The sequence below is a fragment of the Rattus norvegicus genome, chromosome 15, assembly GCF_036323735.1.
Source record: "Rattus norvegicus strain BN/NHsdMcwi chromosome 15, GRCr8, whole genome shotgun sequence".
In the NCBI taxonomy this organism is placed as follows: Eukaryota; Metazoa; Chordata; class Mammalia; order Rodentia; family Muridae; genus Rattus; species Rattus norvegicus.
This window is the reverse complement of record NC_086033.1, coordinates 13,545,294-13,569,543: the sequence shown is the minus strand read 5'-3', so window position 1 is coordinate 13,569,543 and position 24,250 is coordinate 13,545,294. Positions and strand designations below refer to the sequence as shown.

The window sequence follows — 24,250 nt, the reverse complement described above, 5'->3', positions numbered from 1 at the left end:
ACTGGAAACAGAAGGACCAGTTGGTAGATAACTGAGTCGTCTTCTGGGCCTACCTAAGAAGGCCCACAGTGGCACACACCTTTAGTCCCAGTACTTAGGAGACAGAGGCAGGGGATCTGTGCGAGTTTGAGGCCAGCCTTAGCTGGAGAGCAAGTTCTAGGGCAGCCAAGGCCACACAGAGAAACTGTGTGTCAACAAACAAAACAAAGCAAGCAAGCCACCCCCCCCCCCCAAAAAAAAGGAAACAAACAAACAAACCCGCTGATCTAGAGCATGCTTTACTTAAGGACTATTTTAGCAGCAGCATGTTGGTCGGTTTCAGGGAACTGTCTGGGCTTTCCATTTGAGGACTGCCTGCAGCATGTTCTTTTTGTCTTTGTTTTCTGTTTCAGAGAGAAGACATAGCTCATCTAGCAAGCCTCCCTTGGCTGTTCCTCGCACTTCAGTATTTTCGCTCTTCCCATCTCTGTCCAAAAGCAAAGCCGGTGGTGCCGGTGGTAGCAGCCGGCCTCCTGGTGGAGGGGTCCTGTGCGCATCCTCAAGCTCCAAGTTACTCAGATTGCCCAAAGAGAAACTTCAGCTCAGGGCGAACATGAAGCCCATGCATCCCATGCAGCAGACTAAAGTCCCCCATGGAAGAGTGTAAGTATGGCCACTCGGGGTCGTAAGGCTTACCTTAGCTGCTAGGATGAGTCAGCCCTGTGTGGAGCATCCAAGAGTGCCTGTGAGTCACTGGAGAGCTCACTTGGGGGGTTCAAGGACACTGTTAGCTCTTTTCGTTTCCCTACCTCCTGTTGGAAGCTCTTCAAGTTATCACAGTATTAACAAGGCTAGTAATATTTATCGATTCTTTCCTGTGTGATTTATTTAAAATGAGCTGTATTTGTCTGTGATGTCATGTACTGACCATAACATCTCTGTGAATATGCATTGTTCTCTTTTTCTTCACATGGGTAAGGGAAGCATATGTGGTGTCTTTAAGTCATAGAAGTCTAAGTTCAAATCCTACTCCCATTGTCTTCATGGTGGAAGTGAGGCACTAATTCTTCTGGAGTTTAAGGCACAGCAGTGAGGAGGGAAGGCTGGAAGGAGTCTCATTTCCAAGGTTTTTTTGACAAGCTTTTAAAGTGGATCTGCAGCTAGGGGCTCTCTGGAGGTCACTCTGGTTGAAGTGTCTCTGTGACACTGTCTCGCAGCCTGATGGCAGAAGTGTCCCCATTTTGGGGAAGGGTACGTCACACGTTTTACCCCCAGTGTCTCATGACCTTGGTTATGGAGAGAGCCGCTCAGTACCTGCTGTTACTCAGGGAGCTTGCGCACTGGGTGAAGCCAGAGGAGTTTGCAGGGTCTGTGTTGTCAGGCTGTTCCAGGATCAGCTCTTTACCACGGTCTGACCTGGTTGCTCAGCCCCCAGGCTCTGCTCATGGAGAACGAGCACAGGAAACTTGGCTTTCTCTTCTATGGCTGTCTGGAAGCCAGAGAAAGGACAGGGCAGCGTTTAAGTCACTTGGCAGCTTAACAGCTGTTGGAGTGCAGACTGCACTAGGGTTTGCAGACTTATCCAAGCATCCATTGTGGAGCGAAGGCTCAGCAGGGACCAAGTGAAGCATTATGGTCTTGCTGACCTCACTCTTACCAGGTAAAATAACAGTAAGAGCAAGAGCATGAGGAACGTTGCTCTGTTAGTGGCACAGGTCTTCCTGCTCACCAGCCGCTTGCCAGTTGCCTCCGTCCTAAGCTGCTGTCATAGGAGCCTGTGTTGAAGGATCGGAGAGCCGAAATGGTAACACACGATGTGCTGATTCAAGTCTTCCTCGTTGGCAGCAGAGAGCGGCTTCAGGGGACATCCAGTGTTGTGTTAGGTGTCTTCATTTAAGTTCTCAGAAGGCTTCCGTGCCTCAGACTCTCATGTTTCATTTAATAGTTTCTTTCATTGTTGTAATGACTCTTGTGAGGGATTCTCCTGGACCTCTGTGGCATTATCTTGGTCCTTGTAGAACTCTTCATGCTTTGCTTCTTATAGAAACTGCATTGACTATGGGGTCTGAATTCTCAAAGGTCCATGGGGGTGAGGTTTACAAAAGGATAAAAGAGGTCAGTTTCATACCCTGGGCTTTTTGTCCAAAGGGCTTACAAACTTGGCTGGCTGTGAACTCTACTAGCTTTTCTTAGTGGTTCAAACAAAATGTCGAAGCCTTCCCAGAGCCTGTGCATACTCAGGTAGACTGAGTCTCTGCTCCCATCGCTCTGGAGTAACAGGCCTCTCATTTATTGTACTCTGACTTCCTGCAGCAGCATGACACCCTCTGTGAAGGTGGAAAAGATGCACCCGAAGATGGACGGCGCACTACTGAGGTCCACAGTAGGGCCAGCCTGTCCCGCTCCTGTGAGCTCTGCAGTCAAGCCTGGCCTTAGCTGTCCCTCCATACCAAAGCCAACCTTGCCTTCACCTGGACAGACTCTGAATGGCAAAGGGCTTCCTGCAATGCCCACTCTGGAAAAGAAACCTGAAGACAGTTCTAATAACAGGAAGTTTTTAAATAAGAGATTATCAGGTAATAGCACAGTTCTCTCTTAAAGTTTCTATGGCTAGAAGGTTGGGTGTGCAGATTGTAAATGAAAGACCTTAAAGCTGGTCGACCTGAGTGGGGAAGGGGTTCCTTCATGGTGGACCTGTCTTTACTCATGGTTTTAAAGAGCACACTTGCTTATATGTGTACACATTCACTTGCTGTATGGAAATGTATGTGTTCCTTCTGATTTTTCTGAATATAGATAACTCTTATGCAAAGTAAATAAGCAAACGTTGTTCCAGGCCTCTGGTAGTAGTTCTCACCAGCTGGGCTGATGTTTACTGCAGCACTCACTTCCTCTGCAGTATACCCATTAGTAATACGGCACATCTTATTACAGCTGTAGTTTGTCTATCTTGAGATTCCTCTTATCTAAAAAAATGATGGCAGTGTTCAGTCCACCTACTGCAGTAATGTTTGTGTGCTTCTGACAGAAAGAGAGTTTGATCCTGACATCCACTGTGGGGTCATTGATCTGGACACCAAGAAGCCCTGCACCAGGTCTTTGACTTGCAAGGTAGGTGCCTTCTGAAGACAGAAGTGACAGGGTTGTCGGCAGTACCATGCTATCCACACATTTGCCTGACCCCTGTGGAGCCGGTGCTTGCTGGCTCCTCTGCGTTGTGTAAATTAAATAACCTGTTTGTAATGGGGAAAAAAAAACCTGTTTGACAAAACATGATATGAATTAGCATAACTTGTACCTGTGGGAGAGCTTTGTTTTTATTTTTAATTAATTTATTTTGTTGTGCATGCCTTTGTGTATGAATATCACAGCATATACATTGAGGTTGAAGGACATCTTGCAGGGGTCAGATAGTTTTCCACCATTGTTTTTAGGTGACCTTAATGTTTTTTGCTTGTTTTTCTTTGCCCTTCTTTTCTATGTGTGTTTAGCTCATGTGTGGTCAGAGGATAACATAGAAGTTGGCCACTTTCTTTTTTTTTTTTTTTTTTGGTTCTTTTTTTTTCTGGAGCTGGGGACCGAACCCAGGGCCTTGTGCTTCCTAGGCAAGCGCTCTACCACTGAGCTAAATCCCCAACCCCTCAGTTGGCCACTTTCTTAGGGCTTCATTGCTGTGAAGAGACACCGTGCCGAGGCAACTTTTATAAAGGAAACATTTAATTAGGGCTGGGTTACAGTTTCAGAGGCTCAGTCTGTTATCATGGCAGGAAGCACGGCACTGTCCAGGCAGACATGGTGCTAGAGACAGAGCTGAGAGTTCTACATCTTGATTCAAAGGCAGCCAGGAGAAAAGTATCTTCCACAGGCAGCCAAGAGAAGCCTCAGCATAGGACCTAAAAGCCCACCCCCATAGTGATGCACTTCCTCCAACAAGGCCACACCTGGTTGGGGGTGCACTTCTCATGGGCCAAGCAAGCACCTGAGTCTGTGGGGCCAAACCTATTCAAACCACCACATTGCCACCATTTGGCTTCTGAGTATCAGACTCTGGTCATCAGACCAAGTGCCCTTCTCCATCAAAGCTATCTGACTGGCCAATGCGACTTTATCTTAACTTAGATTTCAGTTTCAATATTTGTGAGTGGCTTTTTGCATCAGGGGACTTTAAAATGAGGTCTTCCCTCCTGCTCAGGTTGCTCTGGGGTTGCTGGGCTCAAGATGTCCTCGTGAGTATTTGGATTGGTGACATGCAGCTGCCATTCCCATCACGACAGACTTCAGATGTGCTTGGGAATTTTAAACCTTTAAATGTCTAAATTTTCAAAAAACAATCATAAGCTGTTTTCTCCTTAGGAAAGTATAGCATGGATATTGTGATACTGGCATTCTCTCTTAGGTTGGTGGATACCTTTGACCTGAGTCCAAGTCCGCCCTCGGATCTCTCAGAGAGAAGGTCATACCTCAGAAGTGACCGTTCTTGTCTTTGATGGAGTACAATTTTAGTGATATAGTTGTATGTTGTGTTGGTGTTTGAAGGCGGTCTGAGCTGTGATGAAGCAGGGCAGTGACAGTGCTGCTCATGTACACTCCACAGCATGGAGTTACCTCACCTCATGTCTGCCCTCCTGCTTACATGGCTGTTGTGACCCGGGCTGCCCAGAAACAATGCTCCTTATTTGTTTAACTAAGATTTGCTGTAAAATGAGCCATGAAGCAAATGGTAGAGCAGAATTCTTCCTTTCTTTTATGTTTGCCTTGTGGTTAGATCACCTTTTCCTAGTATTTCCAAGTGGAGAATACAGTATTAACTGTTCAGCACACGTCTGCTGGGACTTAACGCATCTGCTATACTGAAGTTCTGTGTCTGCTCATAGATAATGTTTCTTCCCTGCTGTCCCCATGATCAGAATGACTCCTATTCTACTCATGGGTTCTGTGAGTTGGAAGGTTTTGTATTCCACATGTCAGGGACTCATATAAGCCTGTTTCTGTGACTAGTTTGTTTCAGCTTGCGCTGGCAGAAGTTGAGTATTTCATTTTGTTGAAAGGCTGAGGAATAAATATGCCCACTACAAACATGTCCCACATTTCCTTTGTCCACTCATCTGTCAATGGGCTGTTAGCTCATTTCCATGTCTTGGTAAACATCACCTTGATGGACTTGGGAGTGCTAAAATCCCTGCAAGGCCTCAATTTCATTTCTTTTCATAACTACCAGGTTTTCGCGTACAGAATCTGCAGGGAATTTCATTCTGTTCTCTCTGTGCCTTCCTTGCTAGGTGACCTGCTTTTGTATAGATGCCTACCATCTTTTCCAGAGAGTGTGTTATTCTGTGTTAAGGAAGTCACTGCTATTGTTAGCATGGTGCTACACTTATTGTCACACTCATTGTGTCAGTGTCAGTTCAGCATGAGACTAGTAGGAAATGCAACCTCCAATTAGGCCTTGTCTTAGTTAGGGTTTTACTGCTGTGACCAGATATCATGATCAAGGCAACTCTTTTAAGGACCACATTTAATTGGGTCTGGCTTACAGGTTCAGAGGTTTAGTCCATTGTCATCAAGGCAGGAGCATGGCAGCGTCCAGGCAGGCATGGTGCAGGAGGAGCTGAGAGTTCTGCATCTTCATCTGAAGGCTACTAGAAGACTGGCTTCCAGGTAGCCAGGATAAGGGTCTTAAAGCCCAAGCCCACAGTGGCACACCTCCTCCAACAAGGTACACCCATTCCAACAAGGCCACACCTCCAAATAGTGCCACTCCCTTGGCTAGGCATACTCTAACCTCCACAGGCCTAGACCGTGACAGGGGCCTGTACTGGCTTCCACTGTTCTGCGTGTTCTCGTTTCCTTTGCTTTCTCTTTGACCCAGTACTGTGAGTTACGTGGGTCACAACATGTCTGACGACCCTCCCTCCATGCATGCCCATAAGTTGATGCCAGGCTAGTGGAACTCTGTGCAGGGGAGTTGGTGACTGTTGGCTTTTGTCCTTCTGTTTACCTGGTTACTTTTCTGTTGCATACAGCTGTGAGCACAAGCCTTATTTGAAGTCCCACAGGATATAATCAGCGCATGTTTCCTAGCCTTGTGGACCTTACAGTCTGATACAGAAAACAAAGGTTTAGTTTTTCCTAAGTATAATTACCACTGTGTAACATATTACTACTGATGGTTTACGCATTGTACTGGCCTATAGTATGAAGGTTGGCAGGCCTCATAGCCACAGAAACATGGATTCTGATTTATGTGGGCAGTGGGGGTCAGAGGAAATAAGATGCCCAGGAAGCTGAGCAGAAAGAGGGGAAGGCAGGTAGTGCACGTACTCAGAAAGCAGAGGGCAGCAAGCAGGGGCCGTAGAGCATAGGAGACTGCTCGCAGCCAGCGTACACAGTCATCTTTTTTTTGTGTCTGAAGCAGCCTCAGCAGAGTTGTGATTGCATGGGTGAGAGGTATCTGGAGTATGCTTCCAAGCTCCATGGAAATCCTACTTACTTTATAGACAGGGCTGCTACAGTATCACCTACTCCTGCATTTGGCTTTACTATGCTAAGCAACAAGAGATGTCCAAATATTAGGAGACATCTGTACATCACCCCAAGGAGACAGATATTACCGGTATTCGCACATTTATTCTTTGTACATGTATTGGTAGGCCATTCTTTTTACATGTCTTTAAAAATTCTTTATGTGTATGGGTGTTTTGTTTGGATTTATGTGTGTACACCACCCATGGTGTCTATAAGAAGGTGTCAGATCCCATGGGACTGGAGTTTGAGATGGGTGTAAGCTACTCTGGGTGTTGGCAGTGCAGCCAGAGTCCTGGAAGAGCAGCCAGTGCTCTTTAATGTCTGAACCAGCTCTGCAGGAAAGGTCTTTTATATGCTCTTTCGTTGAAGCTTTACTAACTGGTAAACATTCTTCTAGGACCTGGCACAGAAATGAACAGGATAAAGTTCTTCATTTTCATTTAAGTTGCTTTGTTATAAATATATTTCCAGACATTGAGAGAAAGTAGGAAGTAACTTCGTGTGTGCCAGGCTAGGTCTTGGGCAGACTTGGTCTACAGTCAGTCACCTGAGCTCCTATGAGCGTTGCAGGTAGAGCTCCCCTGTGTGCACCTTGAATGTGATGCTTCCATTGCTGTGTAGAGCCTTATGTCACTACATTTAAGAGGTGCAAGGAGTCCTGAATACACACACAGGAGCTATACCAGGCTTGGAGTCCTGAAACCTAAAGGCAGATGGGAATGTTCAGACTAATTCACTGTATTCAGGAAGGCGATGGATGAGACTCTTTAGTTAATGGAATCACCTGCTTCTGAGGGTTGCCATCTGTCTGCTTCTGTATAAACCCAGATGGCAGCAGTGTTGGCAGGAGGCTGAGGACAGGAGCGTGACCCTGGAGGATGATTTTTACAGTGGTTGGACTCGATAATGGGCGAGGTTGACTTAACTCTGGTCACTCTTGGAGATTCACCTCTGTCTCCTGATAGGAGGCTCCTGGGCTAGCTCCTGGGCTAGCACTGCCCTTCCAGAAGGCTGAAGTGTACTCCCAGAATCTATCTGCCTTGGGTGGCTTCCAGCTTTCCTGAAACCTAATTCCAAACTTTCTGATTCCAAGGTATTGCATTCACATGCACATGCCCATATATAGACACACATACAGACATGATTGAACGTAAAATTAATATTTAAAAACATCAGCGATTATCAAATACATTTGGTATATAGATGTTTTCTTGTAAGATGTGATGGAATTGTCTTACAGCAGAATTATCATATTGTCTGCCTGCCCATTCCCTAGTTCAGAGACTGACGGGACAGACTTAACATGTTCCTGGTATTCACTGCATTTCTGTCTCCTCTTGTCAATGGTTCTTTTTCTTTCTGCCTTGAGTTCTTTTCCTCAAGTCTTTCTTGGCTTCCCCAGACTGTCTCTACAATTACTAAGAGCTGGCTTCTCTCTTTATTTTGTTAAAGAAAAGCAGTTATGTTTAATTTTTGTCCTCAGTTACTAAAAGAATACTTTACCAATAGTGTTTTAAATTAATAATCATAATTTTTTGATGAAATTCGTAAGAGCCTGAATGAATAACTTGGTTTAGTTGCATAGAAATGAGCACCTGCCCTTTGTTCTGCTTGAAACTCATTTCTTTACCCAGTCCTACAACTAGAATGTGTGAGTCCAGCTTCGCTGAAGAGACAAGATTTTCGTTTAGTAAAGTTGGACACATCTCATCTTTGCAAAGCTCTAGGTTGCTTCTTTTATGGGGAGAAGTTTGGGGATATACAGCATGTTAAACTTATTATTGAAACTGCTTGGTTTCTGTTTGTTGATTTTGTTTGTGTGTGTCTGTCTTTGTAGACACATTCCTTAACCCAGCGGAGAGCTGTTCAGGGCAGAAGAAAACGATTTGATGTGTTATTAGCCGAGCACAAAAACAGAACCAGGGAGAAGGAGCTGATTCGCCATCCCGACTGTCAGCAACTACCACACCCACTCAGGGACCCGCATCCTACCCCTCCTAGGACTCTGCCGGAGCCACACCTTCCTGCAGAGTCAAAGCCTTCCTTAGCAAGTAAACCGAAACCTCACACCCCTAGTCTTCCAAGGTAAGCCAAGCCTCCAACCCTGTTCCTTGCCTTTAGGGAACGGCTGTACAAGTAGGCAAGCATCCCTCCACCTGCCGTCCACTGCCCGGCAGCTGTACTGTCAAGAGTGTGGTCTGCACCACTGTCCCAATGGAGCTGATGTTTTTTTAAATTGGGTTTTACTATAAAAATTGTCAAGTCTTCAGTTTTGACCAGGGCTTATGGTTACAGGCATAAACACTAGTGTAAAGCTAGAACTGCCTGTCCTGTGGTGGTTCCATACCAGATTTTTCTTAACTCTGTTAAGCAGAGCTCAGACTGGGTCTTTCTTTTGTGTTTCTAGTAGGAAAGTTTCAGATGGCTTTGGCCATTTATTTCTTCTGTTTTTGACTGTTTGCAATAATGAGAAAGGTTGTAGACAAGCATTTAGTTTTAATAGTATCTGCTTATCAACATGGGTTTTCATTCACTCATTTGGGACTTTGTCTTGAGCATAAAGTAGGCATTTTAGCACCACAGAAAAGCAGTGTGTCAGAGTGCTTTAACAAGAATTTACTGTGCACACAACTCAAGAGGCAGTGACGAGAGAATATATCTGTTCTTATGCTTGTTTAACCAAGTTGAAGTGAAGGACTTTGGACCCGTTTGGGAACAGGGGTGACTGGAATACGGTCAGGTCTCAGAGCAGGATTCTGTAGTGCGTGCGTCCTTTGGCACCTTCTCACTGAGACTTGTCATCTGGAAGGTCAGGTTTACTTGGAAACCACTAGTCATCCCAGATGCAGGAAGGAATGATGCTCAGACTGACCGTGGGTGCAGAAGTGCTGCCTCATTCTTTGTCCTCCTGTCCCTGAGGTTAGACTAGAGTACTCTGTCAGTCAGTCTACTTACCACTGTACAAGTCAGGTACTCGGGACATTTTGGGGGGATATGCAGAGCAGTCAATGAAAGAATTCTCATGAGTTCTACGTGTGCTCCTGTTTTGGGGAGACTGAAACGACTGGGAGGGAAGAAAGGTTCTGAGCTGCCTTGGTTTTGAATGGCAGGCATTCACCTTAGAATAGTGAGGTCAAGAGCTGTGTACACGTGTGTATGAGAATGCACACATGTGCCCACCGTCACCTGAGTCAGCCAGCATGCTGGCCTCAGGCTGCTGGACGGACCCTGTCTCCTCCATCCCCTGTGCTTTTAGATGTGTGACTTAAAGCTGCTGAGGCATGGGCTGTCTGTTCTGAGCTGTGCTGTGCTGTTTACTCCTTCAGGCCCCCAGGCTGCCCTGCTCAGCAAGGAGGGAGTACCCCTGTCGACCCTCCTCCAGGCCGTGAGTCTCCACACCCACCCTTGCCTGCCACTGAGCCAGCTTCTCGCTTATCCAGTGAGGAGGGTGAAGGCGATGACAGAGAAGAGCCTGTTGAGAAACTGGACTGTCACTATTCAGGTCGTCACCCTCAGCCAGCATCGGTGAGCTGTGCGTCCCTGAGTACCCACATGCTGTGGCCTCCCCAGTGAAGCTCGGACAGGGCACTGGAAGGCACAGAGACCGTGCTGTGGCTGTGTGGGTGGGCAGCACCTTTGGGTGCTGTGAATCTATTCTGGGTCTCGCATACGTTTCTTCTCTCCCCCAACTGTCGCAGGCATTGCTGTGGCCGTGGTTCATGGCTTCTGGCACTTGAGGCATTTCAGCCCTGACCTTTCTCTGGCATTTTCTTCCTTTCTCAAGCCTGAAAGAGCCTGGCCCTTGGTGATGGCAGCAGAGGTGACACTCGCACGCTGTGCTCCCTCTGGCGGCAGAGGTGACACTCGCACGCTGTGCTCCCTCTGGCGGCAGAGGTGACACTCGCACGCTGTGCTCCCTCTGGCGGCAGAGGTGACACTCGCACGCTGTGCTCCCTCTGGCGGCAGAGGTGACACTCGTACACTGTGCTCTCTCTGGCGGCAGAGGTGACACTCGCACGCTGAGGTGACTCTCGCACGCTGTGCTCTCTTTCAGTTTTGCACATTTGGGAGCCGGCAGATCGGAAGAGGTTATTACGTGTTTGACTCCAGGTGGAACCGGCTTCGCTGTGCCCTCAACCTCATGGTGGAGAAGCATCTGAACGCACAGCTATGGAAGTAAGTGTCTTTCGTTGGGTGGCATGGGGTGAGCTGACCTGCTCCAATCATGTATTTTCTTGATGACCTCACGTTGTGTTTGTAAGACTATGGCATGCTTATCTGCATGGGAGATGGCCACTGGCTAAAGTAGAAAGGAAGGCCCTGCTCTGTAACGCACTCCTCTGCTCGCTCCACAGCCCCGCCTTGTTCTGGGCACGGGAGCACCCATTGGAAGGACTCCACATGTAAGGGCCCCATCATATAGTCAGGCTTGTAGGGAGACAAAAGCCTGGGAAAGAAGAGGTACCGGTTTCTTACTCCAGTCTTTGCTCCGGGACTATAATCACTCTTTTTTCCTTGTTAATTTTTAGTTAATGAGACTGATACAGTCACGTGGCAGGTTAGCGGTAGAGCCACCAGGTTCAGTTTGTTTCCAAACAGCTGAGATGGGGAAACAGGCTGTTTGATTCAGAGAAAGCTTTTCTGAGATGAATGGGTCTGGAAGAGCTGTCACTAGGGTGTGAGCAATACTGAGTTTCAGGAGGAGAACCCAGTGTGTGTCAGAAAAGGTGACGACTCGTTTGAGAAAGAGCAAGACAGAGAGTGTGAGTGTGTGACAAAACCCAGAAGACAGAGAGCACCGGCACTCTTGGCTGCAGCAGCAGTCATCTGGGGACTTGCACGTTTATACCTTGGAGATTGGGGTTCTGGTGCATGATGCAGGGTCTTGGGCATACTGGCTAAGCACTCGTGTCACTCAGTTAGATCACCCCACGTTTGAGCATCTTGTTATGTATCCTAGTGTTTACTAAAAGTATTGTAAGAAAAAGAAGGGATGGATGGCTACAAAAACTTGAATTCATCATTTCAAGTAAGCTTATTTTTATGCGACACTTTTCAAAGATTATTTTGCAACTGTCAAAGCAGGAGGTATTTTTGTATACCAAAGAGCATTTCTAAAGCTCTTTGACTCAGGGATGTCTTTTAAAAGAATATTTTGGGAAAGCTTGTGTTCAGTGAGATATCTTATTACAGGGGACACTCAAGTCATCCATTGTCCATCCAAGGCCCACCATTGGTTAGCACCTTTTGAATGGATGATAGTAAGGCCATTTGCTTTCATGGCTTGGTTTCCTGGTAGTCAGATATAAATGGTTGGGGCCTTAGTCTCTAATCAAAGAGTCTATTTCCACGCCTGTGGACAGGACCTGGATTTGTGTGTGCCGTTAGCTTGTAGGACTCGGCGCAGCATGACTTTGCCACTCTGCTTTCTTCCTCCTGCCTCTTCCTTCACGCAGGGGAACAGTGCTCCTCCTTCCTGCTCTGGGAAGCAGGCCACAGCCAGATTTGGTTCCTAGTGGCTTGTCATTCCACAAATGACCTTGGATTTATGCCCTCCCAGTATCCACCTTTTGGGTGCTGGGATTACAGGCGTACAATGGCTGGTTTTATGTGGTGCTGTGGATCAAACCCACAGCTTTATGTATGTTCTGCCAACTGACTTACACTCATCTCTAACTCCATGACCTCTGCTTTTAAAAAGTCAGTGCAGCAGTGGGGACATGTGTGTCTCAGTGGTGGGCAGATACAGCAGTGTTGAGGTAGGTAGGTATGTTAATTTTTTAGAGCCTCTAAAAAGAAAAGGCAGTTATATCATTTCAGGAGGTTCAGATGCTGCCTGTAGAGGAAGACTTCCTCAGAATTTCAGACAGCCCGGATTTTAAACCCCAGCATCACAAAGCCACCTAGTGGTCATAGTCAGTTACTGCACCCAGTAAGCAATCTACTCTTGAGTTTCACGGGCCACCTAGTGGCCATAGTGTGGTACTGCATCCAGTGAGCAACTTAGCAGTGAGCCTGGGTACCTTGTTCAGAGACTGATTCTGTGGAGTCTGGCTGAGACCTAGGAATTCACATTGTTAACAGACCTGTCAAGCAGTACTTGTGTGTCTCACAAGCATACAGCCAGGCTTCTCAGTGTGGGATCCACGGCCCACATTGCAGTCTTTTAGAGAGATCTGAAAACCGACTGATGTCTGTGTCCTCTCCTGAAATTTCCTGAATTATAAGTGTGACTGTGGCTTAAGATTCATAAATGCTTATGGCCAAGTGGCAAAGCGGAAGTGCAGTGTGCGTTTTAAAGTAGAATGAAGTTACATGCCAGCATTTCAGGCCATTTCAGACCGACCCCCAGTGGAGTGGTGACCTATGCCACCTCATCCAGGCTCAGGCAGGATGGTCTTGGCACAGCCTTCAGACCATTGTTTCATTTTCTTTGAACGTTAATTAACCCTGAGCGTTAATGCCAATATCAGGCTTACTAGATTTCCTTGTCTTTTATGCTGTCACAGTTTTTAAAACTCAGAGCTAAAATAAAAGGAGATCTCCTGTATTTGACTGTCCAAATAGATTTCTCATCCCCTACTGAGTACTTTGCTCAGACATTACAAGCAAAATACTTTGTTATAAGACCCTTTGGATTTACCTCCTGTGCAGTGTTCTGGCCAGTAGTCACAATCTGCCTGTTGCTCAAGTAACTCATTCTTGCTTGGATCTTTTCAGTGTTTGAATACTGGATTCCAGGCCTTATGGATAAAATGGTCCATAAGGTGCCGGTTACAACATCATCTCCAGGCCTACAAAATCTATCACCAGGGGCTTAGACAGGTACAAGCGAGGCATGGTGATCAGGGCAGACGTCTTCTGGAAAGGATGAGTTGAGAGTTACTGTCTTGTGGCCTGTGCCTAAAAAAGAGTGCTTGCTAGGGATCAGCAGTGGCGGTCTGAGGCTGTTGTGGGGTGTGAGTCATACGGACACAATGTTTCCAGGGCCCCCATCAGGATTGAGTTTGTGGTTCAAATTGACCTTTGTGAAAATAGGTTTCTTAGTGCCCATCTGTAACCGTCCATGGCAGTTGTAGTCATGGTAAGCATTTGTGGCCATCATTACCACCCATGATGTCTCCTCTTTACAGGAAAATCCCACCGGTCCCCTGTTCCACATCACCTGTTTCTGCTCGCGTTCCTCACCGGACGAATTCTGTGCCGACACCACAAGGTGGGGTCAGCTCCTTGGCAGCAGCCACCGTCTCTGCACCTGCAGTTGTGTTGCCATCCTCCTGCGTCTCCCCAAATAGCAAGTCGGCACCAGCTCACGGAACCACTCTAAATGCACAGCCTGCTGTTTCTGGGGCAATGGATCCTGTGTGCAGTATGCAATCCAGACATGTATCTGCTTCATCCTCATCCCCCTCCACACCCTCTGGCCTCTCGTCAGTCCCCTCTTCTCCTCTGTCCAGAAAACCTCAGAAATTGAAACCTAGCAAGTCTGTACGGCCCAAGGAGCCTTCTGCTGTCAGCACTAACTGTCACAGTGCCAGCAGCAGTACCAGTGGTGGCTTAGGGAAAAAACGCAAAAACAGCTCCCCACTGTCAGTTCATTCTTCTTCCTCTTCGGCCTCCTCCTCCTCCTCTTCCCATTCCGTGGACTTTTTTAGGAAAAACTGTGTGGCTCACTCTGGGACTCCATACCTGTCAACAGCACCGTCTTCCCACAGTATCGGCCTCAACTGTGTGACAAATAAAACACACTCTGTGAGCCTCCGGCACGAGCCAGTGGGACGGGGTCCGGCCGGTGTGAGCCCTGCAGAGTCCATCAAGAGGATGAGTGTAATGGTGAACAGTGGCGACTCCACTCTCTCTCTTGGCCCATTCGTCCATCAGTCCAGTGAACTGCCTGTCAGCCCTCACTCACACACTCCTCTAGACAAACTCATAGGCAAGAAAAGAAAGTGCTCCCCGGGCTCTAGCACCGTTGGCAGCAGTGGCAGCAAACCTACAAAGGTCGCCAGATCGCCAGCCATGAACAGCGTCCACATGAAGCACACAGGCACCATCCCAGGGCCACAAGGACTGATGAACAATTCCCTCCTCCATCAGGTAGGACGTGGACTCTGATTTCTGCAAGTGTCTTGGGGACTTTGGCCAGTTGTGAAAACTGTGATTTGGTTGGTCGGTTTGCCTGTAGTGGGTGCCTAACTTTCATGGTAATGTTTAACAAAAGAGGATCCATGCCCATGTGAAGGGCATCTCCACAGAATGTCTGAGCCTTTTGGCAGTGCTCCTCACTGGAGAAAGCAGAAATGCACTTAGCATCCAAGCTTGAGGAAGCACCAAGCTGAGAGGTCAGCATGAGAGGTTTGTCAGCATGAGAGGTCAGTCAGCATGAGAGGTTAGTCAGCGTGAGAGGTCAGTCAGCATGAGAGGTCAGTCAGCATGAGAGGTCAGTCAGCATGAGAGGTCAGTCAGCATGAGAGGTCAGTCAGCATGAGAGGTTAGTCAGCATGAGAGGTTAGCATGAGAGGTCAGTCAGCATGAGAGGTCAGTCAGCATGAGAGGTTAGTCAGCATGAGAGGTCAGTTAGAATAGAGGTTAGTCAGCATGAGAGGTTAGAATGAGAGGTTAGTCAGCATGAGAGGTCAGTTAGAATAGAGGTCAGTTGGCATGAGAGGTTAGTCAGCGTGAGAGGTCAGTCAGCATGAGAGGTCAGTCAGCATGAGAGGTTAGTCAGCGTGAGAGGTCAGTCAGCATAAGAGGTTAGTCAGCATGAGAGGTTAGCATGAGCGCTCGGTCAGCATGAGAGGTCAGTCAGCATGAGAGGTCAGTCAGCATGAGAGGTCAGTCAGCATGAGGGGTCAGCATGAGAAGTTAGTTAGCATGAGAGGTCAGTTAGAATAGAGGTTAGTCAGCATGAGAGGGGCTCCCTCTGCAGAGGCAGAGAATTGGTATCTGATGGTGTTAGAGATGGGAGCAGAGAACATTTTCAATTTGCATAGCTATTCTAATGTTCCCTTGAAGAAAGCCAGACTGAAATCAAACTGATCTAGTAAGCAATGACTTAAAACCTTTAAAAAAAAAACAAAAAAGCTTAGAGTGTTTTTTACCCTGAGCAATTGAGATTTTCTGGTAAATCACACCCTATTTTCAAGGGCATCAGGAAACAAGATTTAGTGTTGGCACAGCTGAAGTTGGAAACCTGTTTCACGTGCATACTTAAGATGAACTGTATTGTGTCTCCCATTAGTAGGTTCAGAGGAGTGGTGACTTGCTTGTGCTGTGTCTTACCTGTTCCTGGCCTTCTGTTGGCTTCTTCTGACTGTCTCTTGTGTAGTTCTGTGTTCCAGCTTCTTTTGCCCTACTTCAGCTCATCTCTCATCTTGTTATTTCATTCATCAGGATATCTTCTCTCCTTGCTTACGAACAGGAATTGCAGCAGCAGCACCCCAGAGCCCTGACTTAAAAAGTGAGGCTCTCTTTTATGTTACTTTCCCTTTTCCTCATCCTCAGAACTTACCTGCTTAGGGCTTTTTCAGAAACTGAAGGCACTTCCTATTGTAATTGACTTTTCCTAATATTTGTGTGAATCGATAATGTCAGAATTATTGGGGGAAATAACTAATTACATTCAGAATGGCTGTGTGCCCTTGGCCTTTTGAGTAAGAGTACTGCAGATGCGAACTTTGCTTTTATTTGTTTTGTAGTTGCTCATACAGTTATGATTTGTGTAGCAGAAGTACAAACACAGCAAGAAACAATACACTCATCCCTCCAAACTCCCTCTGAGAGTAGTGTCCTGTTAGCCTGAGACCCCTGCAGGAGAGGTTGTGTCTACACACACTGCAACATGTTGTACATTTAGACGATTACACTTGTGTACACCTCACTCTCACCTACAGGGAACTGATGGGAGAGGTGAAGGTGGAGGTGGTCATTCTAGGCAGCAGGGACTAACAGTGCTTACGGAGGGTCTGGGAGGGAGTATTGTCCCGCTGGTAGCAGCTCTTCCTTGTCACCAGTTTAAAGAGAAATTGCAGAGCTGGGCTCACATTTGAATTTTCTCCTTTATCTACCTTTTAAAAGGCAGCTGCTGCCTACATAGCTGATGGACAGTTTGGGTCATGATCTGCCAATGTTCCCTCTGCTTTTTATGATGGGCTTGGGGACATGTCTTCTAGGAAGACTAGACAGTCTTTAAGTTTAGATTCTTAAAATCAATCTAACTCAAGGTTACATTACAGAAAGACTTACTCTGTTGAGTTTTTGTTTTTAGTTATACTTCACAAATCCTAGGAACCCTGAGACTTGCAAACAGAGGACCTATGTTAACCTTACAAACTATTTTTCAGCTTTCTGTCAGTGGAAACAATCTTACAGCTGCATATAAATCTCAGAACTCATGACTTAAAAGCCATTTAAAGAATACTATTCCCAAAACTGAGCATGGTGACACATATCTTAAATCCCAGCATTCTGGAGACGGAAGCAGGCAGTTCTCTGAGTTCAGCACCAGCGTGGCCTACATAGCAAGTTTCAGGACAGCCACGGTTACACAGAAAGACCTTGTCAGAAAACAAAATAAATGCTGTTTCTAGAGAATTTGAAATCACAGCTCTGCTGTTTCTGTGGAGAAGAGAACACTTTTAATGCATTGCTGCTTGGGTTGGCTAATCTCTGAGTAGAGAAGTGAAGTATGGAGCCCAAGACATAGCAATGTGTAGCCACTCCCTGACCTGCAAGTTTGTTCTTGGCTTCTAGATGTTAATTTACCCCATGGGAAGGCCAGAGTTTCCTCCCTGTGCTGTGCGCAGGGCCTTGGGTGTAGAACACCGCACCTGTGTGTTAGCACATCTAGTTTTGTTCTGAATTAACAGCCTAGAATGCTTTCAAGGACACAAGTTTTAAAACAAAACAAACAAAAACACTCAACTTAGAAGGAAAACTTGAGAGCTGGAATCCCAGATAGTGGTCTCTTGTTGCCCATGTTTTTGAAGTGCGTCCTTACAAAGCTTCAGGCTGGTCCTGTGATGGACCTCCGTGACCCTGGCAGGTCAGTGGAACTTAGGTATAGGGTGTCTTTGTGTAGAATTGGGCACGGCATCTAGCCACTTACTACTTACTTACTCTGTATTTCCTCATCCCTCTGTTTTGAAAGCCAAAGGCACGACCCTGACAGCTGACAGTACCACGGGAAGGAATAATCCAGACATTTTTGAAGACAAGTTACACCTCTGCTCAGCACTCTGGACTCCACGATGCCTTTGAGTCTCTTTTTCTAAACTCCTGTGGACCTTCAGGGTAACCTCTGGCTGTTTGACAAGGATTTTCCGAAGTTGTGTCTGTAGCAGTGAGTACACATAAAGGACACTGGATCAAGTTCAGCCACCAGATTGCTTTCTCAGTGTTAAAAGTGGTCTGGACTACTTGCTACCCATCTGTGAGAAGTTTTTGTTTGTGTTTTGTTTTTGTTTTTTTTTTTTTTTTACTTGGAGCATATCATGGAGCCACTCTTGAAGTAGATTGGCTGGGCAAAGAATGTTTTGGCAAGAGTGTTTCTGTAGACTCTCCCTCTTTCTCTGCCAGAGTGTTTTTGAACACATTCTCATCTGTAAGTCAGTCTCCAGAGGTAGGCACCTTAACTGGAGACTGGAGGCCTTCCAAAGAAAGAGGAGCAAGTTGCATCCTGAGTAACCTCCTAGAGGATATCTGGCTTTAGAGTTTTTTAATAGCAGTGTTCAGGAATAGAAATCTAACGTTGGTTAATGCATTATGACGTAGTAGCCCAGCCCTTTTCAAGTAATTTGGGATAAGAAGCTTATCAAGTTCTTCAGACTTAAGAACTGGCTTGAAGCTGCTGATGCCTGGATATTAAGTTAAAGTATCTCAGAAGCTTAGTTTTCATGGTACAAAAGCATGTGTGATAAAAAGAGAGAAAGAAAGAGGAAGAATGAAGAAAAGAAAAAATGGAGAGAGAGACAAGGAAAACTAGTTTGGTGATGAGAAGCCAATTGGGACACTGGACAATTGGGAGGTAAACAATTTTCAAGTGAGGCATAATCTGTAGGGTTTCCAAAGAGACTGACCTCTCTTGTCACTGCTCATTTTGAACCGTGTGTCAGGTTGGGGTTATTGTCTCACTCGGCATTGCTTTTTAAGATCTGCCTTTTTAAAAGTTACTATAATGTCCTTAATTTCCCAGGCATCACTCCCACTTCCACTTTGACTGTTGTTTGGAGAACTAAGTGTAAGTTTCTGCTTCCAGTCCTGCTGTCATTGCGTCTGCGTCACCGCTTCCTGTCAGCCTTTAGAGGTGCTTATTTGAATGCAGGTGGGCTTAGGTGGAGACCCCCCAAGAAAGGGTGGTTGGAGAGCCTTGTGTGCATGCCGTGGAGAGAAGCAGCTTCGTGAGGGTACATACTGTGTGCTCACGCACACCCGTCTTTCTGTGACAGTAATAGCCATCTTCCTTCAGTGAGTTTTAAAGCCCTCTTCACGATTTCTCAGCACCCCACTCCCAAAGAATGCTCAATGTGTTAAAACATTGCTTGAAAAGACGTCTACCGGAGAATTTGGGGATGAACTAGGGCCACTGTAACAGCTCCTGCTCAGAGGACTGAGTCCTCGGGCTTAGGAAGAGTACAGCAGCATGGCCAACAGGACAGCCCCCAAGGCTCCTAGTCCTGTCCTGGCCAGTGTCTGGGCAGAGCGCAGTCATTGCGTTCTTTCCCTACAGTTCTTAGATTACAAACTTGAGGTTCAGGGAACTTCAGTCAACAACGGGGAGAATGAGTAGTAAATACTTGGTTACCAGCCTAATAATGTGAATTGCTACATTTACTCTTATTATGTAAGAACACAAAGACTTTATGCAGATACTTTAACTATAAATTAATGGAAATGTTGAATTTTTTTAAGGAAGGGAAAACAGAATCTTATTCACTTATTATGCAATCAGTCGGTGAATGTTTTAAAGCTCATGCTCGAGGAGCTCTAGGCGCAGATGGGCCAGTGTGGTAAAGTTAGGAGGTCCATCTGATTGTCTGTCCTAGTGCTGCGGAAGGAGCAGAGGGAACCCTGGCTCACGGTCATTACTTGCTGACAAGTGCAATGGGGTGTGGGGTAGATTTATTTTCAGAACCGGGGACTTGATGGTTATAAATTAAGATGCTTTTAGTGGTTGAGTTTCTAGACAGATGCTGTTCCGAAAGATGTGAATAGGAGCCACGGTAGGAAGTTTATTCAGAGTAAAGTAGATAGTACTTAGGTTAATGAGCGCTATAGCTTGATCCTTAGACTTCATTATATCTCCAGGAAACACACAGAGCCTCGGGATTAGGAAAAGCCATTTTGGATTCTGCCTGCCACAAACACATGTTCTAAACAGTGCACTAAAGCTTAGACTGTTCAAATACTTTTATTTTCTCTGACAACGACGTTTTATGATGGTGAACAATTAAGACCATTTAAAATAAGGGAGTATAATATTTTTGAATTAGGTTAACTTGCAGAACCAGATTTGCAGTGCTTGGCTTGATTCTAGGTAGACTTTGGTATCAATTTAAAACCAGGATACTTTTTTATATTCTTTCCAATAGAATTCATGACAGCTTCTGCAGTTTTCTTAAACTACAAAGAAATAAAAGTGCTGCAATGATGAACAAAGAATTATAAAAACCTACTTTTGTATCTTTATTTTGGAATTTCTTGTCTATTATAAATATGGAAGTGCCCTATTTCAGAAGACATATTTTGTTAAAAATGAATTGTACATATTTAAATATGTATTTTTGCACAGGTCTTTTTTTCTGATATCCTGTTTTTGGTACAATTGAGATCATCTAGTATTTATTTATTAATTAATAAAAATAAATACCTTTTTATAATTTGAAGTGGTTCACTGCCAAGCCAGTAGTTTAGAACCTGCCTCCTGTACAGTTACGGGATGCCTCTGCTGTGTGGGAGTTGTGTCCATTTTAGTGTCTCCGGGGTGGGTGCAAGCAGATGAAGTGGGCACGGCATCTCTCAGTTGCCTGATTTCCGAATAGACTACATGGAGCAAAGTGACACACTGCTTTTCTTTGTTTAGTTTTGTGTGTGTGTGTGTGTGTGTGTGTGTGTGTGTGTGTGTGTGTGTGTGAGAGAGAGAGAGAGAGAGAGAGAGAGAGAGAGAGAGAGAGAGAGCATGCCGCTCTGAGCACACCTGTGTTATTAGTATGTGATGTGGTTTAAAACTAATGAGGAAACAAAACAAAACAAAACTGAAAGTGCCTGAACCTGGTTTAAGCTCAGACAGATATCTTTAAAGACTTGAATGCTGAGTTGAACTTCTGGAGTTTGCTTTTTCCACCTAAATATTATTTCTTAAAGTTTAAGGGGAGAAGTTAAAAGCCAGCAAGGCTGGTAATTTTTATAAGGTATTTTAAATTAAGACCTTTTTGGTTCACAGCAATTTCACTGCAGTGGACTGCCCAGTGCCACCAAGGGTTATAAACTGTTGTCACTCATGTAATACAGAGTTTAAGATAGGATATTTAAAATATTTTGTATTAAAAAATACAAGAAGTACCTCGGAGAACATTGAAAAATGTTTAATTTGAAAAAAAATATGTACCTTATAAAGGCAGCTGTCTTCCTGTAAGAGTTCTGTTGCCAAGGGATTTCTTAATGTCTCCATTCTGTCCTGGGTTGGGGAAAAGTTAGGCTTTGAAAAATGATTGTTAAAAGTTTCACTGTTTAAAAGAGAGTAATCATTTTTACATCTTAATGTAAGACATTTTACCTTTTCAGATCACTTAAATGAGCACTACATACTGTCAGTGTGAATGCAGGGCCTTGAAAGAATTTTTTTTTTTTTGAGCTTGGTTATTAAAGCAATCTCCTGTGTTAAAATGTGTGAATAGTTTGATACATGTGTACCCATAATCAAGAGCATCTCAGCTGGACTTTGTGTTGGCTGCTGTATAGAAATGAACAAATGTCAAGGGATAGAAAATTACTTTGGATATTTAAAAGAGAAGAAATATATAGTCTATTTGTTTTGTAACAAGTTTCTGTAAATAAAATAATTTATACTATTTATAAGAAAAGTTGTGTTTTGCTTTATGAGAAATTAGTTTGTTGAACAAACATTGTTACTAAACGGGCAATAAAACTAGGACTTTTCAATAAATAAGGTTGGCTGCACGAACGTTTCTGCCTTGTCTAGTGCCTTTCCCATCAGCTTTCCCCTTCCCCACCACAGTCCGACGTCTGAGACCTTAGTGTTCCGTTCCCGGGGAGAGAGCTGTGTCTTGGGTGATAATCAGTCCTATGTAAACAAGACAGAGTTGTACCCTGGCCTGGCCCTGCATGTGAAGGAAGGGAGGCATCGGAATGCACAGACGCCATGCTCTAACCCTAACCCTAAGCCTGATCGTTCGTGAATGTGATGCACAGAAGCTTTCATCACGTTTTTTCCCTGCTAGAAGTTGGAAATCTGAAGCTCTTGCAGTCTTTGTTTTTTTTTTTAATTCTCCCCACTTTCTATACTTACAGATGCATTTCAGTTAGAGTCAGGATACATTAATTATATCTATAAAAGTCATTCTAAATTTTTGCTGTTGCTTAAAGGAAGTAAGTAAAGGCTAGTTCCTTTGTTATAGGAACTAGCCAAACTGGACTGTTAAGTATATGGTAAATTATATACTCAGTGCCTCATGAACTTTCCGTTTCCTTCTCTGATGGACTAGCAAGACCATCCAGTGACAAGAAATCTCCTTGTGCCATTAAACTTACTGCCTTTCTCTTGACGGTAAGAAGCCATATGGGATCTCACTGGCAGAGATTGAAGAGAGTGCGAACAGGATAGAGGTATGACGAAATGTGGGAGGTTATTTATGAAAGTTGCCGCATAGACGGCATGGATGGAGCCGTCAGATTGTTGCTGTCATGAGCCTTTATCCTCAGGAACATAGGGAACAAGTTCATACAGACTTGGAGATAACCATTAAAGCCCAGAGCCCTTCTGGGCCTGTGCACCTGGACACGCAGCCGGCAAGTCAGACATGCTAGATTCTTCCCTATTTCCAACATTGTCGTGCTTACTTCAAACATGTTTTTACAGTTCTAATCAGAAGGCTGTCCATGGGACAGCAAGGTGACCCAATGGGAATAGGCACTTGTGCCAAACCGGAAGACCTGAGTTTATGCCTGTGATATACACTGTACATTAGTAGACTCCTCCAAGCAGTCGACTAACCAACATGTGTACATGTACCATGGCATGGATGCATGTTCTCTTACACACACAGAATGTAAGTCTGTAAAAGGCGGAAACTACCTTTCCCTGATCTCTTCTAAGAAGCACTTGATGCCCTCATTGCTGCAGGCAGTCTTCTAAGTTAGATGTTGGTCTTGTAAAGCTGGTTATGGGCCCTCGTTACCCTCATTTAATACAGCCAAAGCTCCTAGGCCAAAGTGGCGGTTTAGTCTCTTGATTCCCCAGGAGGAGCCTCAAACACTGTTAAGAGCTTTTGAAAATATCCACCCCCTCAGTAACTGCTGCAGACGGAATTGACAGGCGTTTGGGCCAGCAGCGAGTTGCAGGGCTGCGGCCATGATCCAGGTAAGCACTGCTGAGTTTCCAAGCCTGCCAAGGGCAAGAGGAGAGTAATTCTGGAAATCTTTCAGACACCTTGAAGTCTAGTTTTGTTGACGAGATCTCTGGCTTTGAGTGAAAGTGCCACCTGCTCAGAAGGCTGTACACAGAATGACGTTGGCAGTTAGAAACTCAGGCGAATACTATGGTGGCTGCTGCCTGGATGGGACTAAGAGAATAGAAACAGAGTTGTCTTAAGTCATGGAGACGGGTGAATGTGCCTGGCAAGAACAGGTGGCATTATTATTCATGGCTTGTTTTGCTTTTAAAATCATACTTTAGTTTGCCATATACTTAACAGTCAGCAATACTCTAAAGGAACTAACTGATTTCAACTTCGTGCCAATTTACCTTTTATTTGTTTTCCCTCCTTCGTTTTTGAAGGGCCTTTAAGTTAGAAAAAAAAAAAAAGGCTGTATCAGTTAAAGATGAGGGTTAAGAATTACTTGGCTAGATTTTTCTAACACAGGCTGGTGGCTTCCACATCTTCCCATGCAGGGAAAATGAGTACTCATTTGCCAAAATGGGCCAGGTTTAGAATCTGGGCGTGAAGAATACATACGACTTAGTTCGACACTGAATCAGTTAATCTACCACATTTGCTAGAGTAATTATCCATGATAGCTTAAAAATTGGATGGTGGCCTTACATTTTTTTTTCCCTTAAAATACATCTAAAGGGGTCCATGCAACTCATGGGTGATCAACATGTTAACTTTGACATTGGGACGCTTCCTTTGCTTTTCCAGCCTTAGTTTTCTGTGGGACATAATGCATCAGTATTAAGATGTATAGACCAAAAGGCAGACTATCAAAGCTGGGAATGACTAGTCTGTATAGTCTTACCTTAATAGCAAATTTATATTTGTTGCAACTCATAAACTCTTATCCATTCAAACTCTTGGCCAGTTTCACGACCTTGGTCTAGATGACCCAGTTCAGCCATGCAGTAATATTAGTGGCTTCTGTTGACATTCTTCAACAGAAGCATGTTTCAAAGTGTATCCAGACTTAAAGGTTTATAGTGTAAAATGAACCTCAATATTTTATAAAAATTATAAAATAGAACCAAAGATGAATTTCTCTAGGAGTCACGTGGCCAGTACACAGGGAGCTG

At 45.0% G+C, this 24,250-nt stretch overlaps 1 protein-coding gene across 5 annotated transcripts in view; it reads left to right on the top strand.

Annotated features, from left to right (window-relative positions):
* Atxn7 (ataxin 7) overlaps nt 1–21,685 on the top strand; it is a 145,453-nt gene extending 123,768 nt beyond the window's left edge. Inside the window, exons 5-13 of one of the 5 annotated variants that reach the window (XM_039093747.2) lie at nt 393–642; nt 2,296–2,555; nt 3,008–3,090; nt 8,342–8,589; nt 9,831–10,029; nt 10,559–10,680; nt 13,638–14,601; nt 15,898–15,964; nt 17,654–21,685. In XM_039093747.2, the coding sequence (XP_038949675.1) occupies nt 393–642; nt 2,296–2,555; nt 3,008–3,090; nt 8,342–8,589; nt 9,831–10,029; nt 10,559–10,680; nt 13,638–14,601; nt 15,898–15,964; nt 17,654–17,763 (2,303 nt within the window). In that variant the 3' untranslated portion in view covers nt 17,764–21,685. 5 annotated transcript variants of the gene reach the window in all.
* The last annotated feature ends 2,565 nt before the right edge of the window (nt 21,686–24,250 follow it).